Genomic DNA, 24,094 nt, shown 5'->3' on the forward strand with positions numbered 1-24,094 from the left:
CTTTCTTTTTCATTTTTGTAGGTAAAGCAATCGGATTTGAAATGTCCCGATTTTCCACAATGAAAACATGTAGGTGCTTCTCTTTTTCCTTGCTCACTTGATGCACCATTTCTTTTGAAGTTGTTACTCTTTTGGAATTTTTTCATTTGAAGAACTCTTCTCACGGTCTTGGTAATGAAAGCAACTTCTTCTTCTTCTTCATCATTAGGAGCTTTATCAATTGTGACTTCTTTCGCAGAGGCTTGAAAAGCTATATCCTTCTTTTGAGCTTCTTTGTCTTCATCTCTATCATTAATCTCTAACTCATAGGCCATTAATGAGCCAATAAGTTCATCTATGGGGAATGTATTGAGATCCTTGGCCTCTTGGATGGCGGTCTTCTTGGCTTCCCAGTTTTTAGCCAGAGACCTAAGAATTTTTCTCACATTGTCGGACGATGTATATGATCTTCCAAGAGCCTTCAAAGGATTCACAATGTTAGTAAAACGTGAATGCATTTCACTAATAGTTTCTCTGTTGTTCATAGTGAAAAGTTCATATTTATGGACAAGCATATTCATTTTGGATTCCTTTACATGACTGGTCCTTACACAGATAACTTCAAGTTTATCCCAAATTTCTTTGGCTGTTTCGCAATCCGAAATTCTATTGAATTTGTCTTTGCTTAAAGCACAATAGAGATTGGTGATAGCCTTGACATTACATTGTACAAGCCTATGGTCATTTAGGGTCCATTCAATATCAGGTGTTGGAACAGTTTCACCATTTACAATTTTGGTTGGAACGTGGTCCCCTTTTTCTGTGGCTTTCCAGACATCTATATCAACACCTCTTAGAAATGCTCTCATTTTGATCTTCCAATAGTTGTAGTCATTTCCGTCAAACCAAGGAGGTCTATTGTTAGATTGACCTTCTTGATGAAAAATTGTATTGGCCATGGTCGTTCTCTAAGATGGTTAGATCTTTTTCTAGAGATTAGGCTCTGATACCAATTGTTAGTCACTAATTGACTCTAGAGGGAGGGTGAATAGAGTTAAGGGCCAATTTTTGCAATTTAAAAATATTAAATCTAACAGACTATTAATCACATAGAAACTGAAATATTCAAGCAGTGTATGGCACAAGTATAAGAGAGATAGAGATGAGAGATTGCAAACAATGACTCGGTGATTTAGCGAGGTTCGGAAACTCCTACTCCTCGGCTCAAGGTCCCCCTTGAGACTTCCCAAAATCACTAGAGCTTCTTGTTAATGGTGGAGAGCAAACCTTCAGTTTAAGCAAGACCTTGCTTCTCTTCCTTGCTAAGAGAACACCCTTCTCCTAGACTTTCTTTTGGGTCACACCAACCCTTTTACAATAACTTGAAAAGAAATGAATTGTACAATAAATCTCTCAAAGATAGAAGTACACAGTTCTGCTCACGACTATAGTAAAGATGAATATATATCTGAAGCCCAGAATTACTACAGTAGAATGAAATGTAAGAGAGGAAATGAAAGCAGGGGGAATGAAAGCTCAACGAATGCTTCTTTAATGCTTTTTAGGAATGGTAGAATGCTCTCTGTAATTGTACAAATTTTTGATGCAGACCAACCTCTGTATTTATAGATAAACAATGGTCGATATAGCTGTTGCAGGTGGTTGGAAAATAATAAATGAAAAAGTTTTTGTTGTAGATCAAAACCCTAGAAGGAGCCGGCTCTTTGTAAAAGTGGAGGCGGCTCAATTTCAAATGGAGGCGGCTCCATTAAAAAAGTGGAGCAGGCTCTTTTTCTGAAAAGGAGACTGCTCAATATACAAATGGAGCCTTCTCTAGATTTTTAGAGCCTTCTCTACTTTCAAAGAGCCTTCTCTACTTTTTGTAGAGCCTTCTCTACTTTCAGTAGAGGCTTAAAATGAATTCCAGTATGATGTAAGGCTCATATGAATGTGTTTAAAAACCTAATGAGCTAATTTTATGTTCTTTGAGAGATGAGATGAGAATGATATGCATGAATTGTAATTTTGAGCTTCAAAATATATTCAACTGAACTTTGACATTGAACCTTAGTATCTCACCATCCTATCTACCCTTTTCTTCATTTCTTGATCATGATCGTCTAGGCTTGATGAAGATTTGCTGAAAAGCTTAAATGATCTTTGAAGACCGAGTTCTTCTTTATTTTCTTGCACTTTGATGCTTCTTTGAAATCATTGCTTGAGTGTTTGGAATGCTTGAAATGGAACTTCTAGCTCATCATTAAGGATTGAATGATTGAACAACTATACTTCACTCAATGAAAATATTAGTACATAAACATCATTAATGGATTGTAATCATCAAAACATAAGATTGACCTTTAGATAAAATCCTTAGGCCAACATTGTAAGTCACTAAAAACTTTTAGACACTTTACCTTAAGTTGGTTTGCCAATCAAAGTCCAGCTAGCAAGGCCTCATATTCGGCCTCATTGTTGGTGGCGGGAAAATCTAAACGGATTGAGTGTTGTAGCTTAGTCCCTTCGGGAGTTGTGATGATGATCCCTGTTCCTGCATTGGTCAGGTTTGAGGAACCATCTACATGAAGTTCCCACTGTGGTTCTGAAGGTTCTAGTCCTTCAGGCTTATTTTCATATTTAAGGAGGAAATCGGCATTGGCTTGTCCTTTGTGTGATACCTTTGGCTCATAGGAAATATTGAAGGAACTAAGTTTAATTGCCCATTTGGTGATTCTTCAAAACCGATCTGGTTTGGATAGGATGGCTCGTATAGGATAATTTGTGAGGACCACAATGCGGTGAGACTCAAAGTAGTGCCAAAGCTTTCTCTTCGCGTACACTAGGGCTAGTATGATCTTTTCTGCTTTGCTTTATCTTATTTTGGCATCATTCATTCTCTTACTTGTGTAGAAGACTGGGTGCTGATTCCCTCATTCCTCTCAGATCAGAACTTCACTTGTGGCTATGCTGGAGATTGCTAAATACATGGTGAGGGTTTCATCAGGTCTCGGGGTAGACAAAATTGGTGGTTTAGTCATATAATAATTCAGTTTAGTGAGAGCCTCTTACTGTTGAGGTCCCCATATGTCTCTGTTCTTCGATCGTATGGCATCAAAGAACGACTTGCACTTATCGAACAATAGGGATATGAAGCAGTTGAGTGCTGTTATCCTGCTGGTTAGGATCTGCACTTCTCTCCAGGTTTTTGGCTCCTGATTCTGTACTAGGTCCTAGCCTGAGCCGGGCTTACTTCTATCCCTCTTTTGTTGACAATATGGTCGAGGAATTTTCCCAAAGATACTACAAAGGAACATTTAGAGGGGTTCAATCTCATATTGAATTTTCTCAGAGTGTTGAATACCTCTTGGAGGTGCTTGGGGTGATCTTTTTTCTTCTCACTTTTGACAACCATGTCGTCGATATAAGATTTCACTGTCTTCCCCAGCATCTCATTGAAGATCTTGTTGATGAAGCACTGGTAAGTAGCCCAGGCATTCTTAAGCCCGAAGGGCATTACTTTGTAATAATAGGTTCCCTTCTCTGTGTCCTCCTTATCCGAATTCATGGGAATCTGATTGTATCTGGAGTATGCGTCAAGGACGGTGAGTCGCTCGTAACCTTTGGTAGCATCTACCATTTGATCTATCTTCGGTAATGGAAAACTATCTTTGGGGAAAGCCTTGTTAAGATTGGTGAAATCTATGCACTTTCCATTGTTCTTTTGAACCACCACCACCTTCGAGAGCCACTGGGGGTAATGCACTTCTTTGATGAAGGGAACCTTCTATGTTTTTGTTTAACTGGTTTGAATGAGGGATCTATTCTGAGGTTATTGCACGAGACCAAAGGATTAATCCTAGGCATTTTTGAGTGGGTCCATGTGAACATATCTTTATTTCTCCGGATGACGTCAACCAACTTCTTTCTCTCCTCTGGCGAGTGGGAGGATCCTATATAAGTGACTTTCTGTGGATTACCCAGGATAACTTTGATAGATTCAAGAGATTCTTCAGTTGATTTTGCTGTCTCTGCCTCTACTTCCAAATACTTAGGCAGACGGCTATGTAATTGTTATTTAGTAGTACCCTCGGAGGCTGTATCTGATCTGGGTGTTTTAGTTCCTTTCCTTGCTCCCTTTAGTGCCAAAATATAACATTCTTTTACAGCGGCTTGATCTCCCCAAAAGTTGATGACTTCTTTTCCATCTGGAGACAAGCATCACATCACCTGGTGTAGAGTAGATGGTACTCCCTTCATTCAGTGAATCCACCCCCTCCCCCTGATGAGATTGTAAGAAGGGTGAATTCTATCAAGACGAAGTTTTCCTTCAGTGTCCTTTTAGTGGCAGTGACTGAAAAATCTATTATTCCAATGGGGTCTGCCTTCATTCCATTGAACCCAATAAAAGGCTAGAAGTGGTTCTAATTGACGATGATGGGATCTCCAATTGCTCAAAGACTGCCTTAGTTATAATATTAGTGCTGCTGCCAGGGTCTACTAGGACTCTTTTAATCATGCAGTTTGCTACCAGAAGGCTAATGACGAGTGGATCTTCGTGGGGAAGCTGTATTCTGGACAGATCTTTATCTCTGAACCTGATCCTAATACTGCCCGAGGTGATGGTATTAACTGAGGATAACTTCCTCAGCTTATGGATTGCTCTCAATCTGGAGTGGTACACCTCTTCTGACTCCTGATCTTCCTCTGAATTTTTATGTATCGCGTGAATGACCTTCACTTGATTGCCTTCCAATTTACAAGGATTTACCTCCTTCGGCCTTGTTTGCTCCTTCAGCCCGACATAGCCTGTTAGGTTTCCTCTAGCTATCATGGTTTCCACCTGTCGCCGAAGGGACCTGTAATCATTAGTGGTATGCCCATAATCCCTATAGTAGGCGCAGTACTTACTTTTATCCATCTGTTCCAGAGGTTGTCGCATCGGTTGGGGGACTGGGAATCTTGCTTTGTTCTCCTGGAATAGTCGGGCTAAGGTCGTACAGAGAGGTTAGCCTTTCCTCAGTCCTCTGCCTCTTCTTAGGTAGTTGGACTGTTGGTATCGAGGCATGTCGATTTCTTTGGTTTTTTGAGCTCGAGGCTTTTTCCCGAGGCTTATTATCTACCTTAACGATGGTGACATGCTGTATTTTATTGGCTACATTCTCCTCGAGTCGGACATATACTTGCGCCCTAGCGTTAAGAGTTTGCATGTCTGGAGGAGTGTATTTGACTAAAGAAGTAGGGAACTTAGTCCCCTGGATCATGGCGATCTTGAATGCTTCCACAACTGTTTCACAGTGGCAATACACTATTTTCAACGCTTTTATGTTATATCCGGAGAGGAAATCTTGTAACGGTTCTCCTTTCTTTTGCCTTATAGTGTAGAGACTAGTGAAAGTCTTTTTCTGCTTCTTATTATCGCAGTATTACGCTAAGAACATGGCGCACAAAGTTTCATAGTTCGGGATTGATTTGTGTGGTTTGTTCTTGAACCACTCTAATATGGCTGCTGTCAAGCTAGTTGGGAAAACTTTGCACATAAACGTTCATTGTGGTTATTTAGAGCCATCTTCTGGGAGAAGTGATCGAGGTGATGGGAAGGATCTCTTGTGCCATTGAACTATGTGAAGGATGGCATGCTAAATTTCTTAGGTCTTTTGACATAATATATTTCATCGGTAAATGGGGTCTTCACTAGAAAGGCCTTATGCTCATTGGCCATCTCAGTTGGTGTCTAGATCCTCAAAAGCTTCTTTTCATCGAAGGCTTCTTAAGTGCCATTCAGCCACACTATGAGTTTGTGGCTAGAATCTGCCTGCTCGTCCTGTGTGCATTGATGAGGGTGGTTCTCCGAAGCTCCTGCTTTGGTTCTCATCCTCTACTCCTACCGACTCCCGTTAGCTTGAGCCTCATCTATAGGAGGTATAATATGGTCGAGGGGGACTCTCGTGGCATTGTCTAGTGGTGGTTATGCGGCTATCTGCTCCATGGCTATCTGAAGAGCATCATTTATTTGTTGAAGCAATGCAATTTAAGCCGCATTGGCCTAGTTTTCTTGACGGAGCGTCTTGAACTACTGCAAGAACTCTTCTTGCATTTTCGGTATTACTTTCATCTGTTGATTGGCTGCGGCTGTGGATCCTCCGATTAACATCCCGGATCATAGTCGCATAAAAAGATCTCTAATCACTCGTGGGGGTATATTTTTATACGTTTCCCACAGACGGCGCCAAATTGTCGGTGCAAAAATTCGTTAACTTTAAAAAGCCAAAGAATAAAAGCAACTCACTCAAACAAAAGAACAATTCACTCAATGAAATAATAAGAACAGTTAAAAGTCTGTAATACTTGATGATCTTTATTGGAGGTCTATGCCTCTATTATATACAAATTGAGGTAGAATTATGCTAGGATTTGCTATGCTTGTCCTCCACGTTTCTCTCCTATACAATTTGATGAGCGCTGAAAAGTGCGTATTTAAACCCCTTAAGCTTAGGCATTCTAGTACCTTTATCTATCTTACTTTACCATTTTAGATTGATTTCGTATTATTTCCTTTTTCAGGCACTTATCCCAAAAATAAGCTAACTCAGCCAAATAAGAGCTTAATTGAAGCAATTCTGGGATTAAACAAAGAAAGGAGCAAAGTGGAGAAAGAAGGAAGCAAATGAAGCCAAACGTGGCAAGCAGCAAAGTTCAATCGATCCAAGTTCAAGGTTCGATTGATCGAACAATGATCGATCTCAGCACTTCAAGATAGATCCAAGCCTTGACCCAAAAGCATAAAGTTCCAAAAGTTCGATCGATCCAACACCATCATTTGATCGATCGAATACTTTTGTCCTTATTCAAAATATTGATCCTATCCACAGTTTTACCACCCACTAACCATTTTTGTCATTTTCCCATAAATATATCCCATGAATATCTCGGATTTGTCTTTTTTCCAAAAAGCTTAGCCAATTGGATTGATCCAACCTAAGTTCGATCGATCTCACTTACTTTCAATCGATCCAAGTTCAAGGTTCGATCGATCGAACTTCCTCCAGTGCGAAAAAGTTAAAATTCCATCTCATTGAAAGTTGTCCTTTATCCAATCATTAGGGAATATTATGTGCACGACCCCAGCTCATTTTGGGTGTCATTTTGACCTACCTATATAAGGATAAGGATTGCTTTTTACAAGGGGAGCCAACATTATTTTCATATCATCTCTTGGAAAGGAAGCTTAGAGGAAGAGGAGGCTAGAGACACCATTGGAGACTCTTCATCAACAAGGAGCAGATTACAACCATGGAATTAGCCCTTGAGGGTTGAAGCATCATTACCATGAGTCGCTAGACATCCTCTTGGGGCTAGAGTTAGTCCCGAGCATGCTTTCTATATCTTAATCTTGTGTATTATTGAGGGATTAGTGTTGTAATTAATGTTTTGACACTTTTATACATATAGATCTTGTTTATTCAATGATTTATGTGGTTTAATGCTTCCAATCATTCATTTCATTCTATCCATATGTCTATGTATGCTAGAATAGATGTTCATGTGTTTACCTCTATTTCTTGTGTAATTGATGCATGTCTATGTGTATTAATGCTATGGATTTAGGGATTGTCAAAACATTGTGCTTAAAAGAATGTTCTTGTGATTTTCTAGATGGTCCATGCTCACTTCTTGATGGATTATGCCTCTCCCTTAGCTTAGTTAGTTTAATTTCATGCCATTAGTTTAATTGTAGTGTAGTGATAGCATAATTGTTAGATGAGAGGACAATCTATGCTAGTTGTTTGATGTTCCATACTTTTGAATGCAAGTAGCGTATGTCTCTAACCTTGTGGTGTGTTCGGCTTGTGAGCTTAATGAAAGGATTATTGACTTGCTAGATATGTTGTGCTTTTCACATGCTATTTAGATAATATATACTTAATTGCTAGATATATTGTGCTTTTCATATGTTGATTAGACAATGTATGCTTAAATTGGTCACCCTTGCTAATTGAATCAACCAAACACACACACACAAATATTGCAACACACTTTACCCTCATTAGTCACTAGTTGGAAGTGTAGAAAAGCATTGCTTGGTGGTGACCTTTAAACCCCAAGATCTCTCTCTCTCTCTCTTGCTTACTCTTGTTACATTCAATCACTTAGTTTAATTTAGTTGCTCTCTAGTTTACTTACCCAACCAACTATTTGTTTGATCACTCGACCTACTAACCCTAGTTGCATTTTCACATTCAAGTACAACTCCAATCCCTTGGGACGATCCCTACTCACTCTTGCTACTTTAGTAGTAGTGTTGGTAGTGGTTTTTATAAATTCAAACTTGACCCAAAAGGCTTTTCTTGAACCGCACATTCACTACATCAATTTTGGCGTACAAGGAACGGCTTTAACGCATCAAATTTTGGCGCCATTGCCGGGGATTAGGCAACGTTGTAGTTGTGGAATCAATTAGGAATTAGTATTCTTTTGATCTTATCTTTACTTTGTTTTTCCTTTAGATTACTTAATGTGTTTGTTCATCTTTTACAAGGAGTATTGAGCTAGGATGCAAGCAAATGAGCCATCAAGCAAAGGAGCCATCAAGTAAAGGAGCTAGGCAAGCAAGGAAAAGTGCTAAAAATAATTAAAAAAATTTTGCTAAGCTAAGCTTTAAATTTGGAGTTGAAGTGCTAAAGGACCTTTGTGAGACTTTCTTACTCAATCCCTTAGTTAAATCGTCGGCCCGCGTGGAGGCTTGTTTTTGAATTCTTAGATAAATCGTGAGCCTGCGTGGAGGCTATTTACTTTACTTTGCATTGTTATCAAAGCATGGGAGTATGGGAACATTGTATGTGGAGGAAGTTTGTTAATTGTTGATTCGTTGCGAAGAAGGAGTGCTTGCTTGTTTTGTGGTGATTTGTGTGTCGTTTGTAGCCTTGTATAGACCTTGTCCTATCATACATTCTAGGCATTCACATGGAAAATCTAGAGGGTAATCTTGGCTACTTAGACCCACATTTCATGCATAACCTACCTTTTAATCAATACGACCCCGGAGTTCAAGCTCCAATGGTCCTTCGTGATCATTATAATCTTCATGCATACCATGCACCTACTTGCATTATGTTGCCTAATTTTGAGGCTAATCAATATGAAATCAAGCCCGGGACCATTCAAATGTGTCCACTCTTTTATGGCTTGGATGAAGAGGAACCATATAGGCATCTCAATGAATTTCTTGAACTATGTTCCACCGTGATGTACATGGATGTCCCGGAGGAAGTTCTTAAATTACTCCTCTTCCCTTTCACACTTAAAAATAAAGCAAAACATTGGTTCAATACTTTAGGGGTGAATTCAATAACATCTTGGGCACAAATGCAAACTGAGTTTTTTAAAAAAAATTACCCCGTAAGTTTGACCAATGTAATGTGTGCTTCAATTAGACAATTTTCTCAAAGGGAAGGAGAGTTGTTGCATGAGGTGTAGGAGAGATTGAATGACTTGGTAAGAAAGTGTCCACACCATGGTATTCTAAAATGCCAAGTTGTCCAATACTTCTATGAATGCCTATCTGACATGCAAAAGGACATAGTTAATACCTCATGTGGGGGTTCATATTTTGGAAAACATGAAGATGACATTTGGCACCTCTTTGAAAAAATGAGTGAAAATTCTTTGCACAAATATTACACTTCTCGGCTTGACCATGGTTTTACTAAAAAGGAGGAAAGTGTAACAGCGTGTCAAATCGATAATTTAAGGGAAATTGTAGCCGAGGTTAAAACTCTTTCTTAAAAACTTGATCAAATTCTTGTTGAATCAAAAACCGGCTACCAATGTGTCTCTTTTTCATCATACAACTCATCTCTGTGAGCCTTGCATGACATGTTCAAGTGTTTTGCATACTACTTTCAATTGTCCCCATAGACATGTTGTTAATGAACACTTTGAACAAGTTAATGCCACATTTGCTCACCCTTATTCAAAAGCATATGTTCCATTGTGGAATGAAAACCCTTATCAAGCTAAAAATCTTCAAAGAAAATACATTCCACCTCATAAAAGAAATGGAGGATCTCAAGGGTTCGTTTCTTCTTTTTTTCATCATCAAAGAATGAATGACTTCTCACATCCTCAAATGTATGATTCCCAAGTTGGCTTTCATTATAATCAAGCACTTTCTAGTAATTCCACATTTGAAGACAAGGTCTTGATGGCTTTGGGTAGCTTAGAAAAGGATACCAACTTGTTGTATTCCCACTCCCAATCTATATCAAAGCTTGAATCCCAAATTGGGACCATAGCTAATGCATTGAATGCAAGAGAAATTGGGAAATTGCCTAGTCAACCCGAGAGGAATCCAAAGGCCCAATTTTGTGTGGAAGCAAACCCTACATCGGGGTATTCTTCCCAAGCTCAAGCGCAAGCCATCACCACCTTGAGAAGTGGTAAGATAGTGGACAATAGGGTTAAGCTACCAAAGGAAGATAGTGAATTGGTGCAACCTAAAGTTGTCACCCATCCAATTTCCAATTCTACTCCTACTCCTTTGAATGAAAATGATCCTAATCAGAATTCTCAATCTTCTCCATCATCCTCTCAAATTAGAAAGTCTTGTGAGCCAAAAGCTCCATTCCCTTATGTTTTAAAAGAAACTTCGCCTCATGGGAGGCAAGAAGGGAAAACATATGACATGATGGAAGTTTTTAAGCAAGTCAATATCAATCTTCCTCTTTTGGATGCCACTGAGCAAATTCCGCCTTATGCAAAATTCTTGAAAGATCTTTACACACAAAAGAGGAAGAGCAAGGGACCCAGCCCTAAAAAAGTGTTCCTCACGGAGCAAGTGAGCTTTATTCTTCAACAGAACACTCCACTTAAGTTCAAAGATCCCGGTGCTCTGACTATTTCTTGTGTGATTGGAACTCATGAAATTCGTAGAGCTCTTCTTGACTTAGGTGCAAGTGTCAACTTGATTCCTTACTCTGTATATGTCCAATTAGGGTTGAATGAATTGAAGCCAACCTCGGTGGTGCTTCAAATGGCCGATAAATCTGTCAAGACACCTAGGGGTATGGTTGAGGACATTCTTGTCAAGGTAGATAAATTCTACTTTCTGGTTGATTTCGTATTTCTTGATACCGAGCCGGTTACTTATCCTTCTAACCACATCCCAATCATCTTGGGAAGACCATTCGTTGCTACTGCAAATGCAACAATTAATTGTAGATCTGGGATAATGGACCTCTCTTTTGGCAATATGATGATCAAACTTAATGCTTTCCATGCAAGTCGACATCCCATTGATGAGGATGAGTGTTGCCTTGTAGATGTGTTAGATGAGGTTGTTGAGGAAGTAATTCCACAATGGTAATGAAACAACCAATTGAGGATAGTCTTTCATCTCTTTTATCCGATGATCCTCTAGCCTCTTACCTTCTTGAAATGTATAGAAGTTGTGGATTTGATAATGAAAATTCAATGAATGAGGTAAGCAATCTCATGGAATCTGTTGCAAGCTTAGATTTTCCATCTTGGAAAACTCCAATAGAACCTCTTCCTCCACTCTTTAGCACTCCAACAATCTCATCTTTAGTCTTTCCACCAATTCTTGAGCTTAAAACTCTACCTTCCAATCTCAAGTATGCATTCTTAGGACCAAAAGAGACTCTTTCGGTTATCATTTCTTCAAGTCTTGAAAAAGACCAAGAAGATGCTCTCTTAAGTGTGCTTAAAGAAAATAAGGAAACCATAGGATGGAGTATGGCGGATCTTAAGGGAATTGACCCCTCTATTTGTATGCATTGCATCCTTATGGAAGATGATGTAAAACCCTTTAGGGATGCCCAAAGGAGACTTAATCCAAACATGAAGGAAGTAATTAAGAAGGAAGTTATCAAACTCTTGGATGCTGGAATCATTTACCCAATCTCCGATAGCAAATGGGTGAGTCCAACTCAAGTAGTTCCCAAAAAATCAGGGATTACGGTGGTTAAGAATGCAAAAGGTGAGGAAATCTCAAAGTGTACCGGCAATTCATGGCGTGTATGCATTGATTACCGCAAATTGAATGCCGCCACTAGAAAGGATCACTTCCCTTTGCCATTCATTGATCAAATTCTAGAGAGATTGGCCGAGCAACAATATTATTGCTTCCTTGATGGCTATTCGGGGTACAATCAAGTAGCCCTCGACCCATTAGACCAAGAAAAAACCACTTTTACATGTCCATTCGGCACATTTGCTTATAGACGGATGCCTTTTGGTTTGTGCAATGCACCCGCCACATTCTAAAGGTGTATGATGTCAATTTTCTCGGATATGGTGGAAGAGTATCTAGAGGTCTTTATGGATGATTTTTCTTTTTTTGGGTCCTCATTTGATGCATGCCTCAAAAACTTAGATCTAGTGCTTAAGAGATGTCGTGAAACCAACCTTGTACTTAGCTGGGAAAAGAGCCATTTCATGGTTCAAGAAGGTATTGTTTTGGGTCACGTTATCTCAAGGAGAGGAATAGAGGTAGATAAAGCGAAGGTCGAGCTTATTTCTGAATTGCCTCCGCCTTCAACGGTGAGAGAGGTTTGCTCATTTCTAGGTCATGCTGGCTTTTACCGCCGTTTTATCAAAGACTTGAACAAAATTGCTCGACCCTTGTGCAATCTTCTTGCCAAGGAAACTCCTTTCATCTTTGATCAAGCATGCCTAGACGCTTTTCATAAATTACGTGAATTATTATCATCTGCTCCAATCATGCAACCTTCCAATTGGTCATTGCCATTTGAAATCATGTGTGATGCTTCTGATTATGCTATGGGGGCAGTTTTGGGACAAAGAGTGGGTAAGCTTCCTTGTGCCATATACTATGCAAGTAAAACTTTCTTGGGAGCTCAATTGAATTACTCCACTACCGAGAAAGAATTACTTGCCGTTGTATATGCTCTTGATAAATTTCGTTCCTATCTCTTAGGGTCCAAGGTTATCGTTTATTCTGATCATGCCGCCTTGAGGCATTTATTGACAAAAAGGGAAACAAAACCTAGGCTAATTAGATGGATTTTACTTCTTCAGGAATTCAATTTTGAAATCAAGGACAAGAGAGGCTCCGAAAATGTGGTTGCCGATCATCTTTCTAGGTTATCGATAGAGCCTTTCCCCAGTCTACCAATCTGTGACTCTTTTCCGGATGAACAACTCTTTCAAATTTCTAATGGAAAAATGTCTTGGTTTGCCGACATTGTGAATTATTTGGCAGTAGGCAAGCTACCAACTTCTTGGTCGAAGAACGAAAAGAATCGTTTCTTTGCCAACATCCGGAATTACTATTGGGAAGACTCTGTCTTATACCGATATTGTCCGGATCAAATTGTGAGAAGATGCATTCCAGAGAGTGAAATTCCAAGTGTCCTAGTGTTTTGTCACAATCTTACAAGTGGTGGGCATTTTAGTGCAAAGAAGACCGCCTTGAAGGTTCTTCAAAGTGGGCTCTTTTGGCCCACTATTTATAGAGAGGCCTACAATTTTTGCAAATCATGTGAGAGATGCCAAAAGATAGGGACAATGTCTAGAATAGATATGATGCCCTTGACCAATATACTTGTTGTTGAGATCTTTGATATATGGGGCATTGATTTTATGGGTCCATTTCTTATATCCTATGGTTTTCAATACATTCTTCTTGCCGTTGATTATGTTTCTAAATGGGTGGAAGCATGTGCTACCAAAATAAATGACCACTCTGTGGTTATTCAATTCATCAAATCCAATATCTTTGCTCATTTTAGTATGCCAAGGGCTATAATAAGTGATGGAGGAAAACATTTTTGCAATCAATTCTTGAGGCACTTATTTCTTAAGTACTCCGTCACTCATAAGGTAGGCACTCCCTACCATCCTCAAACAAGCGGGCAAGTTGAAGTGTCTAACCGGGAAATTAAGCATATTCTTGAGAGAATGGTTAACACCACTTGGAAGGATTGGTCAAGAAAGCTAAATTAAGCATACAAGACTCCCATTGGCATGTCTCCTTATAGACTTGTATATGGAAAGCCTTGCCATCTTCCGGTTGAGCTAGAGCATAAAGCCTTATGGGCAGTTAAAAAGCTCAATTTTGACCTTGATAAAGGCGGAGAGAATAGGTTACTCTAATTGAGTGAGTTAGAAGAGTTGAGACACAATGCTTATGATAATGCCAAAATCTACAAAGAACGAACCAAAGCCTTTCATGATAAGCATATTGTGAAAAAGTCATTGGAACCCGGTCAAAAAGCTTAGCTTTTCAACTCTAGACTGAAACTCTTTCTTGGGAAATTAAGAACCAAATGGGAAGGCCCTTATGAAATCATCTTTGTTGCACCTCATGGGGTGGTTGAAATCAAAAACTTGAAGAAGGGCAACATTTTCAAAGTTAATGGTCAAAGATTGAAACCTTACATAGAGGGTCAAGTCTTTCAAAGACATTTTGAAGCTGCACATCTAATTGACCAGGTGTATGAGCACATAGAAGATTGCATTGACAAGGAACCAAAAGCTCATTTTGAGCTTAAACCAACAAGTTCTTCAAAGAACCATTTGTTGGGAAAAGTTCAAAGAACCATTCATCACCCCAATAAGGAGGGGATGCATAACAAGATCTTTGATCTGGGCTAAAAGAGCCCAACGTCTTGCTAGAGACGTTAAAGACTAGCAAAGGCATTCGTAGGGTGTCAAGACCATATTCCTCCCTCATTTCTATCTCTCATTTCATTTCATGCAAAGTCTAGATACTTGTTTTTGGTTCTCATATGCATTGAAAGGAACTTTGGTGAGGATTATATGAGTTTTCATGCCATTATTGAGCATTCTACAAAGTTCGATCGATCTCAAACTTGAGTTCGATCGATCGAACTCTTCTCTGCATTCAACACTTAGAAAATTTTTTGACCTGCAGAAACTTGCAACCAAATCACCTCTCTGTCCCATTGTTCGAACCAATTCTTAGATCGATCAAGAGACCTTCGATCAATCCAACTTCCAAGTTCGATCGATCTCATGATTCAACACTTAGAAAAAATTTGAGCCTGCATCCACATGTATATTTCAGCTCTCTGTCTGATCGTTCGAAACATTCTAAGATCGATCTGAAAGTTCTTCGATCGATCCAACTTCCAAGTTCGATCGATCTCATATTCCAACACTTAGCCAAAATTTTGAACCAAAACCTGCATAATTTTGCTCTCTGTCTGATCGATCGAACTCTTGTTTTGATCGATCTCAATTCTCCATTTCATTGTTTGACTTTGTTTTAACTTTTCAAATTTCAAAAATCCAAAAATATTTTCATTTTTATTTTTTATTTTATTTTCTTGTACTAAAAAAAAAAAAAAAAAAAAAAAAAAAAAAAAAAAAAAGGGAGTTTCGATCGATCTGAAATTCTAGTTCGATCGATCGAACTCTTGTGTGACAGTTTTTAAATAGAGGATAAGATCCCATTCTACCCCATTTCCAAACCCTAGTTCCTACGCCACCGTACCCTCGCCCACTTCCTCCATCTTCGGCGAGATCTCCATAGTGAGCCAAGTGTCGATCTCTCCCTCTTCTCGGATCTTCTTCCTCTTCACATTCCATTTCATCTCTCCTTTCTTTGCTTCAAGGTAAGATCCGAGACCCATTATTGTTTCATACCTCGATTTGTTAACAGTATGCTTTAAGTGTTTGATCCACTCCCATATTCATGATGATTGTTGGCCATGGATGAGGTTTTAAGCTTTTCATGTTTATATGTCCATTTTCGTCTTTATGCCACAACCATTATAATGAGTTGCTTTAATTTTTGGGAGTGTGAGCCATTTCAGGTAATTGTGATTGATGATTGTTGTGTTGATGGGCCCATGAACATGTTTGTGTGGGCCCCGTGCTCCCACAGTCACAGATCTGTGACTTCTCATTTTTCACAGAACATAGTTCGATCAATCGAACTTGTGCCCCAGATCGATCGAAGTTGTGAGATCGATCTCACTTATTTTCGATCGATCCAACTTTTGTGATCGATCTCACTCCTTTTTCTGATCGATCGAATTTCACAGATCTCACACACACGCTTCATTCATCTTGTATTCACTTCATGCTATCATATCTATGCCCAATGCCTGTGATATTCCATATTGGATGCATTTCATTCTTATATTGCTTGGCATATTTCACATCCTATCACTTGCATGGATTTATATCATATATGTTTTGACTATCCTATCTAACAAATATGTTACTATGTTTAATTCATTATTCTAGCACTTAATCCCATTGCAAGATTTCCTTTTTACAGACCCTGGCTAAGAATGACAATTCTTCCACTTCAGCCACACCTGAGGCTCATGATCAGATATGTCGCTTAGAGGAGCACCTTCAGAGTTTGGAGGATATGCTGGTTGCCCTTAAAGCTGACATTAGTACCCTTCGTCTGAATGTGATGACTGCCATTCGAGCTGACATTTCTCGCCTCCGTACGGAGATCTTGACTGCCATTGATGACTTAGCCTGGGAGATCTGCGGAGCTCCCTCTGCCTGAGACTTCCAATCTCTTTATCTTTTTACGCTCTATATCTATGTTATGTGTCTACTACACTCGTGATACTATTATTTTTGTAGCCGGGTCTGTCGGGTTTAACACTGGATGTATTACACTTTATTGTTGTTTCTATCTATGATGGATGTTGTATGCTTCTATTGATACATTTGTCCTTTTAACTCTATTAGGTGCATCATAGTGACTTCAGTGAGAGAGTGCTACCTAATTTCCAGGACCACCCTTATACCTCACTCATTTCTTTATCTGTTTATCCCATTTACACTTGCATGTCCACTGTGCACTAATTATCCCATTTTGTTATCTGATGAGTTTATCCGAGTGCCAATTTTCAGGACCACAGTTCATCCCAAGTTTGGGGGGGCCATGCCACCCACTTCGGATACTTCAGTCCCGATCATTCTTGATTAGTTGCACTGGTATACTCTTTCCTTTGTTCTCTTTGCACATTGAGGACATTGTGCAATTTAAGTTTGGGGGGACTAGTGCTTTACAGTGTTAGTTTTAAATTCAAATTTTGAGCATGACTTGTGTATTTGAGGGATATTTCTATGATTGGCCCATATCTAGCTATGATTTTGATCTTTGAGGACTATATTGCTTAAAATTTAAAAATTGCTTGACTTGAGAGTCCAATACTCCTTGTATGTCTTGTGGATGCCATTTATGAGTAAATTTTTTTCGAAAGATTGATATCTTGCTTGCACTTGTGGTCCACATCATCCTGATTTTGTGATTGTTTTGAGATTCACTCTACTCTTCTACACTAGCACCGGCGCACACTAGCATTCATTTGTGGGGTACATGCTTTGTTGATTATTGAATTGGTTATATTCCAATTGAGCTAGTAGTGCATTGAAAGATTTCATTCTTGATAAAGGTGGATAACAATCCTTCTTCACTAAGTAGCCGTGATTCTAGCCTCATCAAGCACTGAACTTCTCGCGCCGAAAGGTGGAGAGCCCAAACTCTATGCTAATACTTTTATACAAAAAAAAAAAAAAAAAAAGCAAAAGCAATAAAAAAAAGTGAGTACTTCTCCCAAAAGGTGAGAAGTGGGAAATGATTAGATGGTTGTTGTCTTGATTTGTAGCCTAGTTGATTTGAGCTTGTAAGTCCATAGGGGTATTTGAATGTCTAATGCCCTAAAGCCATCTGGTTTAGGAGTCATTGATTTAACGCTCGACCTCATGAATCGTTAGAAAGCTTAAGAGATCAACACATTGCACCATACTTCCATCTTTGATCCTATAAAAAAAAAAAAAAAAAAAAAAAATGAGTGAAAATAATAAGCGCACTAGAACAATAAAGCTTTAATAAAAGGTCCACTTTTTGTCTTGATGATCGGTACTAGATTTGTGTGTTGGTTTGAGGGTAAGGATGTGATTAATTCTTTAGCTAGATAAGATAGCAACACATTTGATGCCGGTTCACTCAAAAGGATTCTAGAGTTGCTTTGATTTGCATGATCATTTTCTTGATGTGTGGAGGACCATACTTGTTTGCTTGATGTTGAGATTTTGGGAGATTGCTTGGAAAGCGTTGAAAAATTGCATACTTGAGGTAGTTTTCTCCCAATACTTGTTTGCAATATTGGTACCTCCTTTGAAAGAATAAGCTTAATGTTTGTGGGTACCATTTTTGGAGACCCTCACGAGACTTCACTCGTCTACTAGGGGTAACCTAGGGGTTTAAAAGGCTTGTTGCATATGCTAAGTGCAATCGTGTTCCCTACGAAAGTGTCGTTATCCATTTTTTGTTTTCTAGTTCATACTTGTATAGTTGTTCATTTCATTCCTTTACTTTCTAGTTCATTGCTAGGGACTAGCAATATTCAAGTTTAGGGGTGTGATGAGCGCTGAAAAGTGCGTATTTAAACCCCTTAAGCTTAGGCATTCTAGTACCTTTATCTATCTTACTTTACCGTTTTAGATTGATTTCGTATTATTTCCTTTTTCAGGCACTTATCCTGAAAATAAGCTAACTCAGCCAAATAAGAGCTTAATTGAAGCAATTTTGGGATTAAACAAAGAAGGAGCAAAGTGGAGAAAGAAGGAAGCAAATGAAGCCAAAGGTGGCAAGCAGCAAAGTTCGATCGATCTAAGTTCAAGGTTCGATCGATCGAACAATGATCGATCTAAGCACTTCAAGATAGATCCAAGCCTTGACCCAAAAGCATAAAGTTCCAAAATTTCGATCGATCCAACACCATCCTTCAATCGATCGAATACTTTTGTCCTTATTCAAATGATTGATCCTATCCACAACTGTACCACCCACTAACCACTTTTGTCTTTTTCCCATAAATATCTCCCATGAATATCTCGGATTTGTCTTTTTTCCAAAAAGCTCAGCCAATTGGATCGATCCAGCCTAAGTTCGATCGATCTCACTTACTTTCGATCGATCCAAGTTCAAGGTTCGATCGATCGAACTTCCTCTAGTGCGAAAAAGTTAAAATTCCATCTCATTGAAAGTTATCCTTTATCCAATCATTAGGGAATATTGTGTGCACGACCCCAGCTCATTTTGCGTGTCATTTTGACCTACCTATATAAGGATAAGGATTGCTTTTTACAAGGGGAGGCATCATTATTTTCATATCATCTCTTGGAGAGGAAGCTTAGAGGAAGAGGAGGCTAGAGACACCATTGGAGACTCTTCATCAACAGGGAACCGATTTCAACCATGGAATTAGCCCTTGAGGGTTGGAGCATCATTACCACGAGTGGCTAGACATCCTCTTGGGGCTAGAGTTAGCCCCAAGCATGCTTTTTATATCTTAATCTTGTGTATTATTAAGGGATTAGTGTTGTAATTAATGTTTTGACACTTTTATACATATAGATCTTGTTTATTCAATGATTTATGTGGTTTAATACTTCCAATCAATCATTTCATTCTATCCATATGTCTATGTATGCTAGAATAGATGTTCATGTGTTTAACTCTATTTCTTGTGTAATTGATGCATGTCTATGTGTATTAATGCTATGGATTTAGGGATTGTCAAAACATTATGCTTAAAAGAATGTTCTTGTGATTTTCTAGATGGTCCATGCTCACTTCTTGATGGATTACGGCTCTCCCTTAGCTTAGTTAGTTTAATTTCATGCCATTAGTTTAATTATAGTGTAGTGATAGCATAATTGTTAGATGAGAGGACAATCCATGCTAGTTGTTTGATGTTTCATACTTTTGAATGCAAGTAGCATATGTCTCTAACCTTGTGGTGTGTTTGGCTTGTGAGCTTAATGAGAGGATTAATGACTTGCTAGATATGTTGTGCTTTTCACATGTTATTTAGACAAGATATACTTAATTGCTAGATATATTGTGCTTTTCACATGTTGATTAGATAATGTATGCTTAAATTGGTCACCCTTGCTAATTGAATCAACCAAACACACACACACAAATATTGCAACACACTTTGCCCTCATTATGTGACGGCCCAAGTTTTGTAAACCTGGTGCGTTAGTGATGACCAAAAGATGACCCGATAATGGATCCAAAATGCGGAAGCGAAAGGTGAAACAACGGTCTCAAGAGATACAATGCGTCTCTAGGACACCAATGTGACCCTCAATGAGGTCACGGAACCCAAAGGAAACAAATGCAGAAGTGTCGTTCAAAAACGGACAAAAAGAACCTAGGGGCAAAATGGTCATTTTGTAAAAAGTGGATTCAGGTGCTATTGAGCACACCGCTGGAAAGAAAATGACAAATTAGTCAAGTTCAAAACAATTTTTACTCAATTTGGAGTCTGGACGGGGGAGAAAGGTTAAAAACAAAATGACGTCGTGGCGGCCCGACGAGGACAACCCACCACAGCTGCAACTGAGAGTAAAAGCGGGCATCTAAACAGACTTTTTTGGAAAAACTCAAAGAAGAAACCTTCCCTAAAATCAAGTTTCCTACCCCGATCGCGAATGGAAACAAAAAGAATGCATTGTAAAATGCCCAGAATGCCCCCAAAAAAATCAGGTCAAGAGGAAAAAAACTAATCCGAGCTACTGCCCAAGTTTTGGAAATAGGGCTTTGGAAGGTTTTTAAATTGCCTAAATTGAAAATGCAATTTTTAAATGTACCCACAAGACCTCCGGAAGTTTCAGATCGGTCATGACGATTTTCAAAAAAAAGTCAATGAATAGTACCAACTACATTTGTACTAAAAATTTGCAAAACCTGGCAGCAAGGATTTTCCTGAAAAATATTGATTTTTGAGGGCCAATATAATGTTTTATGGAAAAACACAAAGAAGAAACCCCACTCAAAATTGAGTTTTCTACATGATACGTGAGAAAAAATGAAAAAAATGCATTGTGAAATACCCAAAATGCCCCTGGAACAGAATAGGGTAAAACTCCCTAAAAATGCTACTTAGAGTTTTTGTTTCATCAAGGAAGGTATTGTTTGCCAAAGTTAGTATGCAAGTGTATGTAATATGATAAAATAGATGTGCTACAATGGCCTATGGCCTCATTACAATACATTTACAGCGTTTGACATGTCAAACCTCCAAGTTAGAAAAATTACATTTCATAGACAAATCATAAACATGCTAACACTTGTATGTGAACAAGATTGCTTCTAAAGAAGCTCAACTCAACAAATCACCCAAGCAACTGCAATCTCCAATCTTGTATTATGTACCTAAAATATGCTCCAGTATCGTAGGGGTGAGTAACATAAAGCTACTCGTAGGAAATGAGCATGCATCGATCTAAAGTTTTACAAGTTGCATGATTTAATTATTGTGGTTCATTCCACCTAACGTCTATGTCAAGGTGACACTCAGGGAGCATCTTAGCTACCTAAGATCATTTCTAGCATAAATCAGCTCATTCATGCAATTTTAACAACATAGGGTCATGCTTACACAAAGCAACAACATAGTGGTTCTCAAGGTTATCAACTTGAAGTCTAAAATGTAACATCAACTAAATATAATAATTTAGCATAATTAGAATATCTAATACCACACATCAAGACATAGATTCTTTAGGTTATCAACTAGCAATCTAACAGTGTGAAATCAACTAAATATATCAATTTAGTTTGCATGTACTTGACAACATCAAATCGCCAATTACCAAAACCACAAGTCACAATTAAACATTGGTTGTCAACTTGGAATTGAATGCGAAATCAAATAGTGGAAGACTTGGACATCACAGCTCGGATTTCCGCCGAGACAAGGCAAATTTGGAGCTACTAACCCCCAGGCAGCCTACCCAATGCGCGAACTTTATAGGGCTAATTTGGAGCCACTAACCCCCAGGCAGCCTACCCAACGCGCAAACTTTTGACTTAGAGGACTCTTGTCCCCGTACTAGAGCCAAACCCTAGCCATCACAGCTTAACAATGTCTCAAGCAACTCCAAAATAAATAAGTTAACAACTTATATACGTATTAAACAGTACACGAAACTACCTTCATGTACAAGTAGGTTGTAACCACACAACACATGCTCTAAATCCACAACAACTATAGGATGACAATGTCGAATCTTCAGAGCGCGATTCGTTACGCGCTATAATAACATCACATGTCGAATCTTCAGTGTGCGATTCGCTACACGCTATAACAATATAATCCAATATTGAAAACATAATTTATAAATCTATTACAAGTTTAAAATCATGCTTCAAACATACTATCAATTCCAATTTCAGGATTTAATCATTAAAGCAATAGAAACGGAATTTAATCAAATAAACTAATTAAATTCCCTAGCTTTCAAATCTCAATCAAATGGCCCCTAATCAATGCATATTATACAATATAGCATAGTATACACATACATTTACTAAAATCTCAATTAGGCCAATGGCACAACAAGGTAGAATTTAATTATATCATGATAATTAAACTTCCAAATTTCAAAGCAACTTCAAATGGTCCCAATTTAATATAGACTAGTACATAAGTCCTAGTCATCATGATTATCAAGTAAAAAAATTAATTGGGCCAAGGGAACCATTAAATAGATTTTAATTAATCATTTAATTTAAAATCTCTAGATTTTCATATTTGTCCAAATACTCTCAAATTAAAGTATGTTAACAAATATGCTAAGACTTAATTTAAAAGCATACTACAAGTTCATTTCATGAAAAGTATGGCCACGGGATTTAATCTTTCACCAAAGATAAATATTAAATAAAAAGTGCAATTCTTATTCAATTAATCCCAATTTAATATATGTTCACAAAAATTTTAAAACATGATTTTCTAGTATGCCACAATTCCATTCTAAGTTATACTCATCTTTGTGAATTAAATTTTATACAAATAAATAATTAATACTAATTTTCTAGAATTGATACAAGGCATGCAATTAAGTTGTATAATCATGTTAAACACTCAATACAACACACACAAAAGGCTAGAACATCCCCTACCTCAATTTGAGATGAAAATCTCAAAAGCCACCAAATGGAAACCATTCCGAATCTGACGAAACTTCTAGGTTTTGTCGGGGACTACACCGTGCACATAACCCCCAAGGAAGCCCCATCAAAATCATAACTTGACTTCAAACCCAAACTCAAAGAATGGTCAGAAATGGGTTCTAATAAGGGTGAAAGAAGCGCGTAGTCAACACGAACACTAAACGCAAAGGCCTTTTTATGTTCTGACGAAGGAATGAAGCTCAAAAGAGGAGAGAGAAGGTGGCAGCCTCCCTTGGGCTGCCATGGAAGCTTCAGGTCGTGCAAGAGAGTGGGAAAGATGAAAAAACAAAATATCTCATCCCCCTTTTATAGAAATCTCAAAAAGTGCCTCGACCGGGCCTCGCCGGGTTCGAAAAAGTGAAATTTGAGCAGACGCGATCAAATGACAAAACTCTATGAACAAAAAAGATCCAAAATGAGAAAATATGAGTAAAGGAAGAAATGGCGTCAAAAACTGAGTCTCGAACAGAAAGTTATCCCCCAAACAAGTTTGGAGCTAACTAGGGCCAGAAACCCTAAAACTGGAAAACAATGACCAGAAGGAATTTCTAAGAGTACATGACTCGACGAAAAGTGAAAATGAATCACGTACGTAGATCCAGGCTCAAAACAAGGCATTTAGCAATAACTTTCATTAATTGCACAATGGCCCCTCCAAAAAGTGAAAACTGCACTAATGGCCCAGAATGAAAATATCTTCCAAAAATAATTTCTTAAAAACCCCTGAAATAAAATATCTTCAAAAGATATTTACCAAAAACACCCCAAGAAAAGAAAATAATTTCAAAGAACTTTGCATCCATGCCCCTATGGACACCGAGAGTAACCAGAGTACTTTCTTGCAAAAGTAAAGATACGTATTTCGTGGAAACCACTCAAGATGGGGATACATGAAGTCAAAAACCAACTTTGAACACAAGAAGTGTGGTTATGCCAACAAAGTGTCAAACGGGGAAAAGACAAAATAGGGAAAAGGATGAAATAGGGAAAAGGACCAAAGTGAATAATGTCGAAAAATGAAAAATGTGGAAACGACTCGGTCCTCAAAGGAAGTTGTCAATCCATAGAAAAGAGTCTCAGAATCACTCCAGAGCACTCAAGACGACA

The 24,094-nt window shown here is 38.4% G+C and overlaps 1 protein-coding gene across 1 annotated transcript; it reads right to left on the bottom strand.

Annotated features, from left to right (window-relative positions):
• Positions 1-4,363: 4,363 nt before the first annotated feature.
• LOC132304956 (uncharacterized) lies at positions 4,364-4,918 on the bottom strand. Its single transcript, XM_059802651.1, has one exon. The coding sequence runs from the start codon at positions 4,916-4,918 to the stop codon at positions 4,364-4,366; it is 555 nt and encodes a 184-aa protein (XP_059658634.1).
• Positions 4,919-24,094: the final 19,176 nt, after the last annotated feature.

Source organism: Cornus florida, unplaced genomic scaffold, assembly GCF_030987335.1.
Source record: "Cornus florida cultivar Cherokee Brave unplaced genomic scaffold, ASM3098733v1 CherokeeBrave_3.0.0_Hap2_Chr04, whole genome shotgun sequence".
NCBI classification, from domain to species: Eukaryota; Viridiplantae; Streptophyta; class Magnoliopsida; order Cornales; family Cornaceae; genus Cornus; species Cornus florida.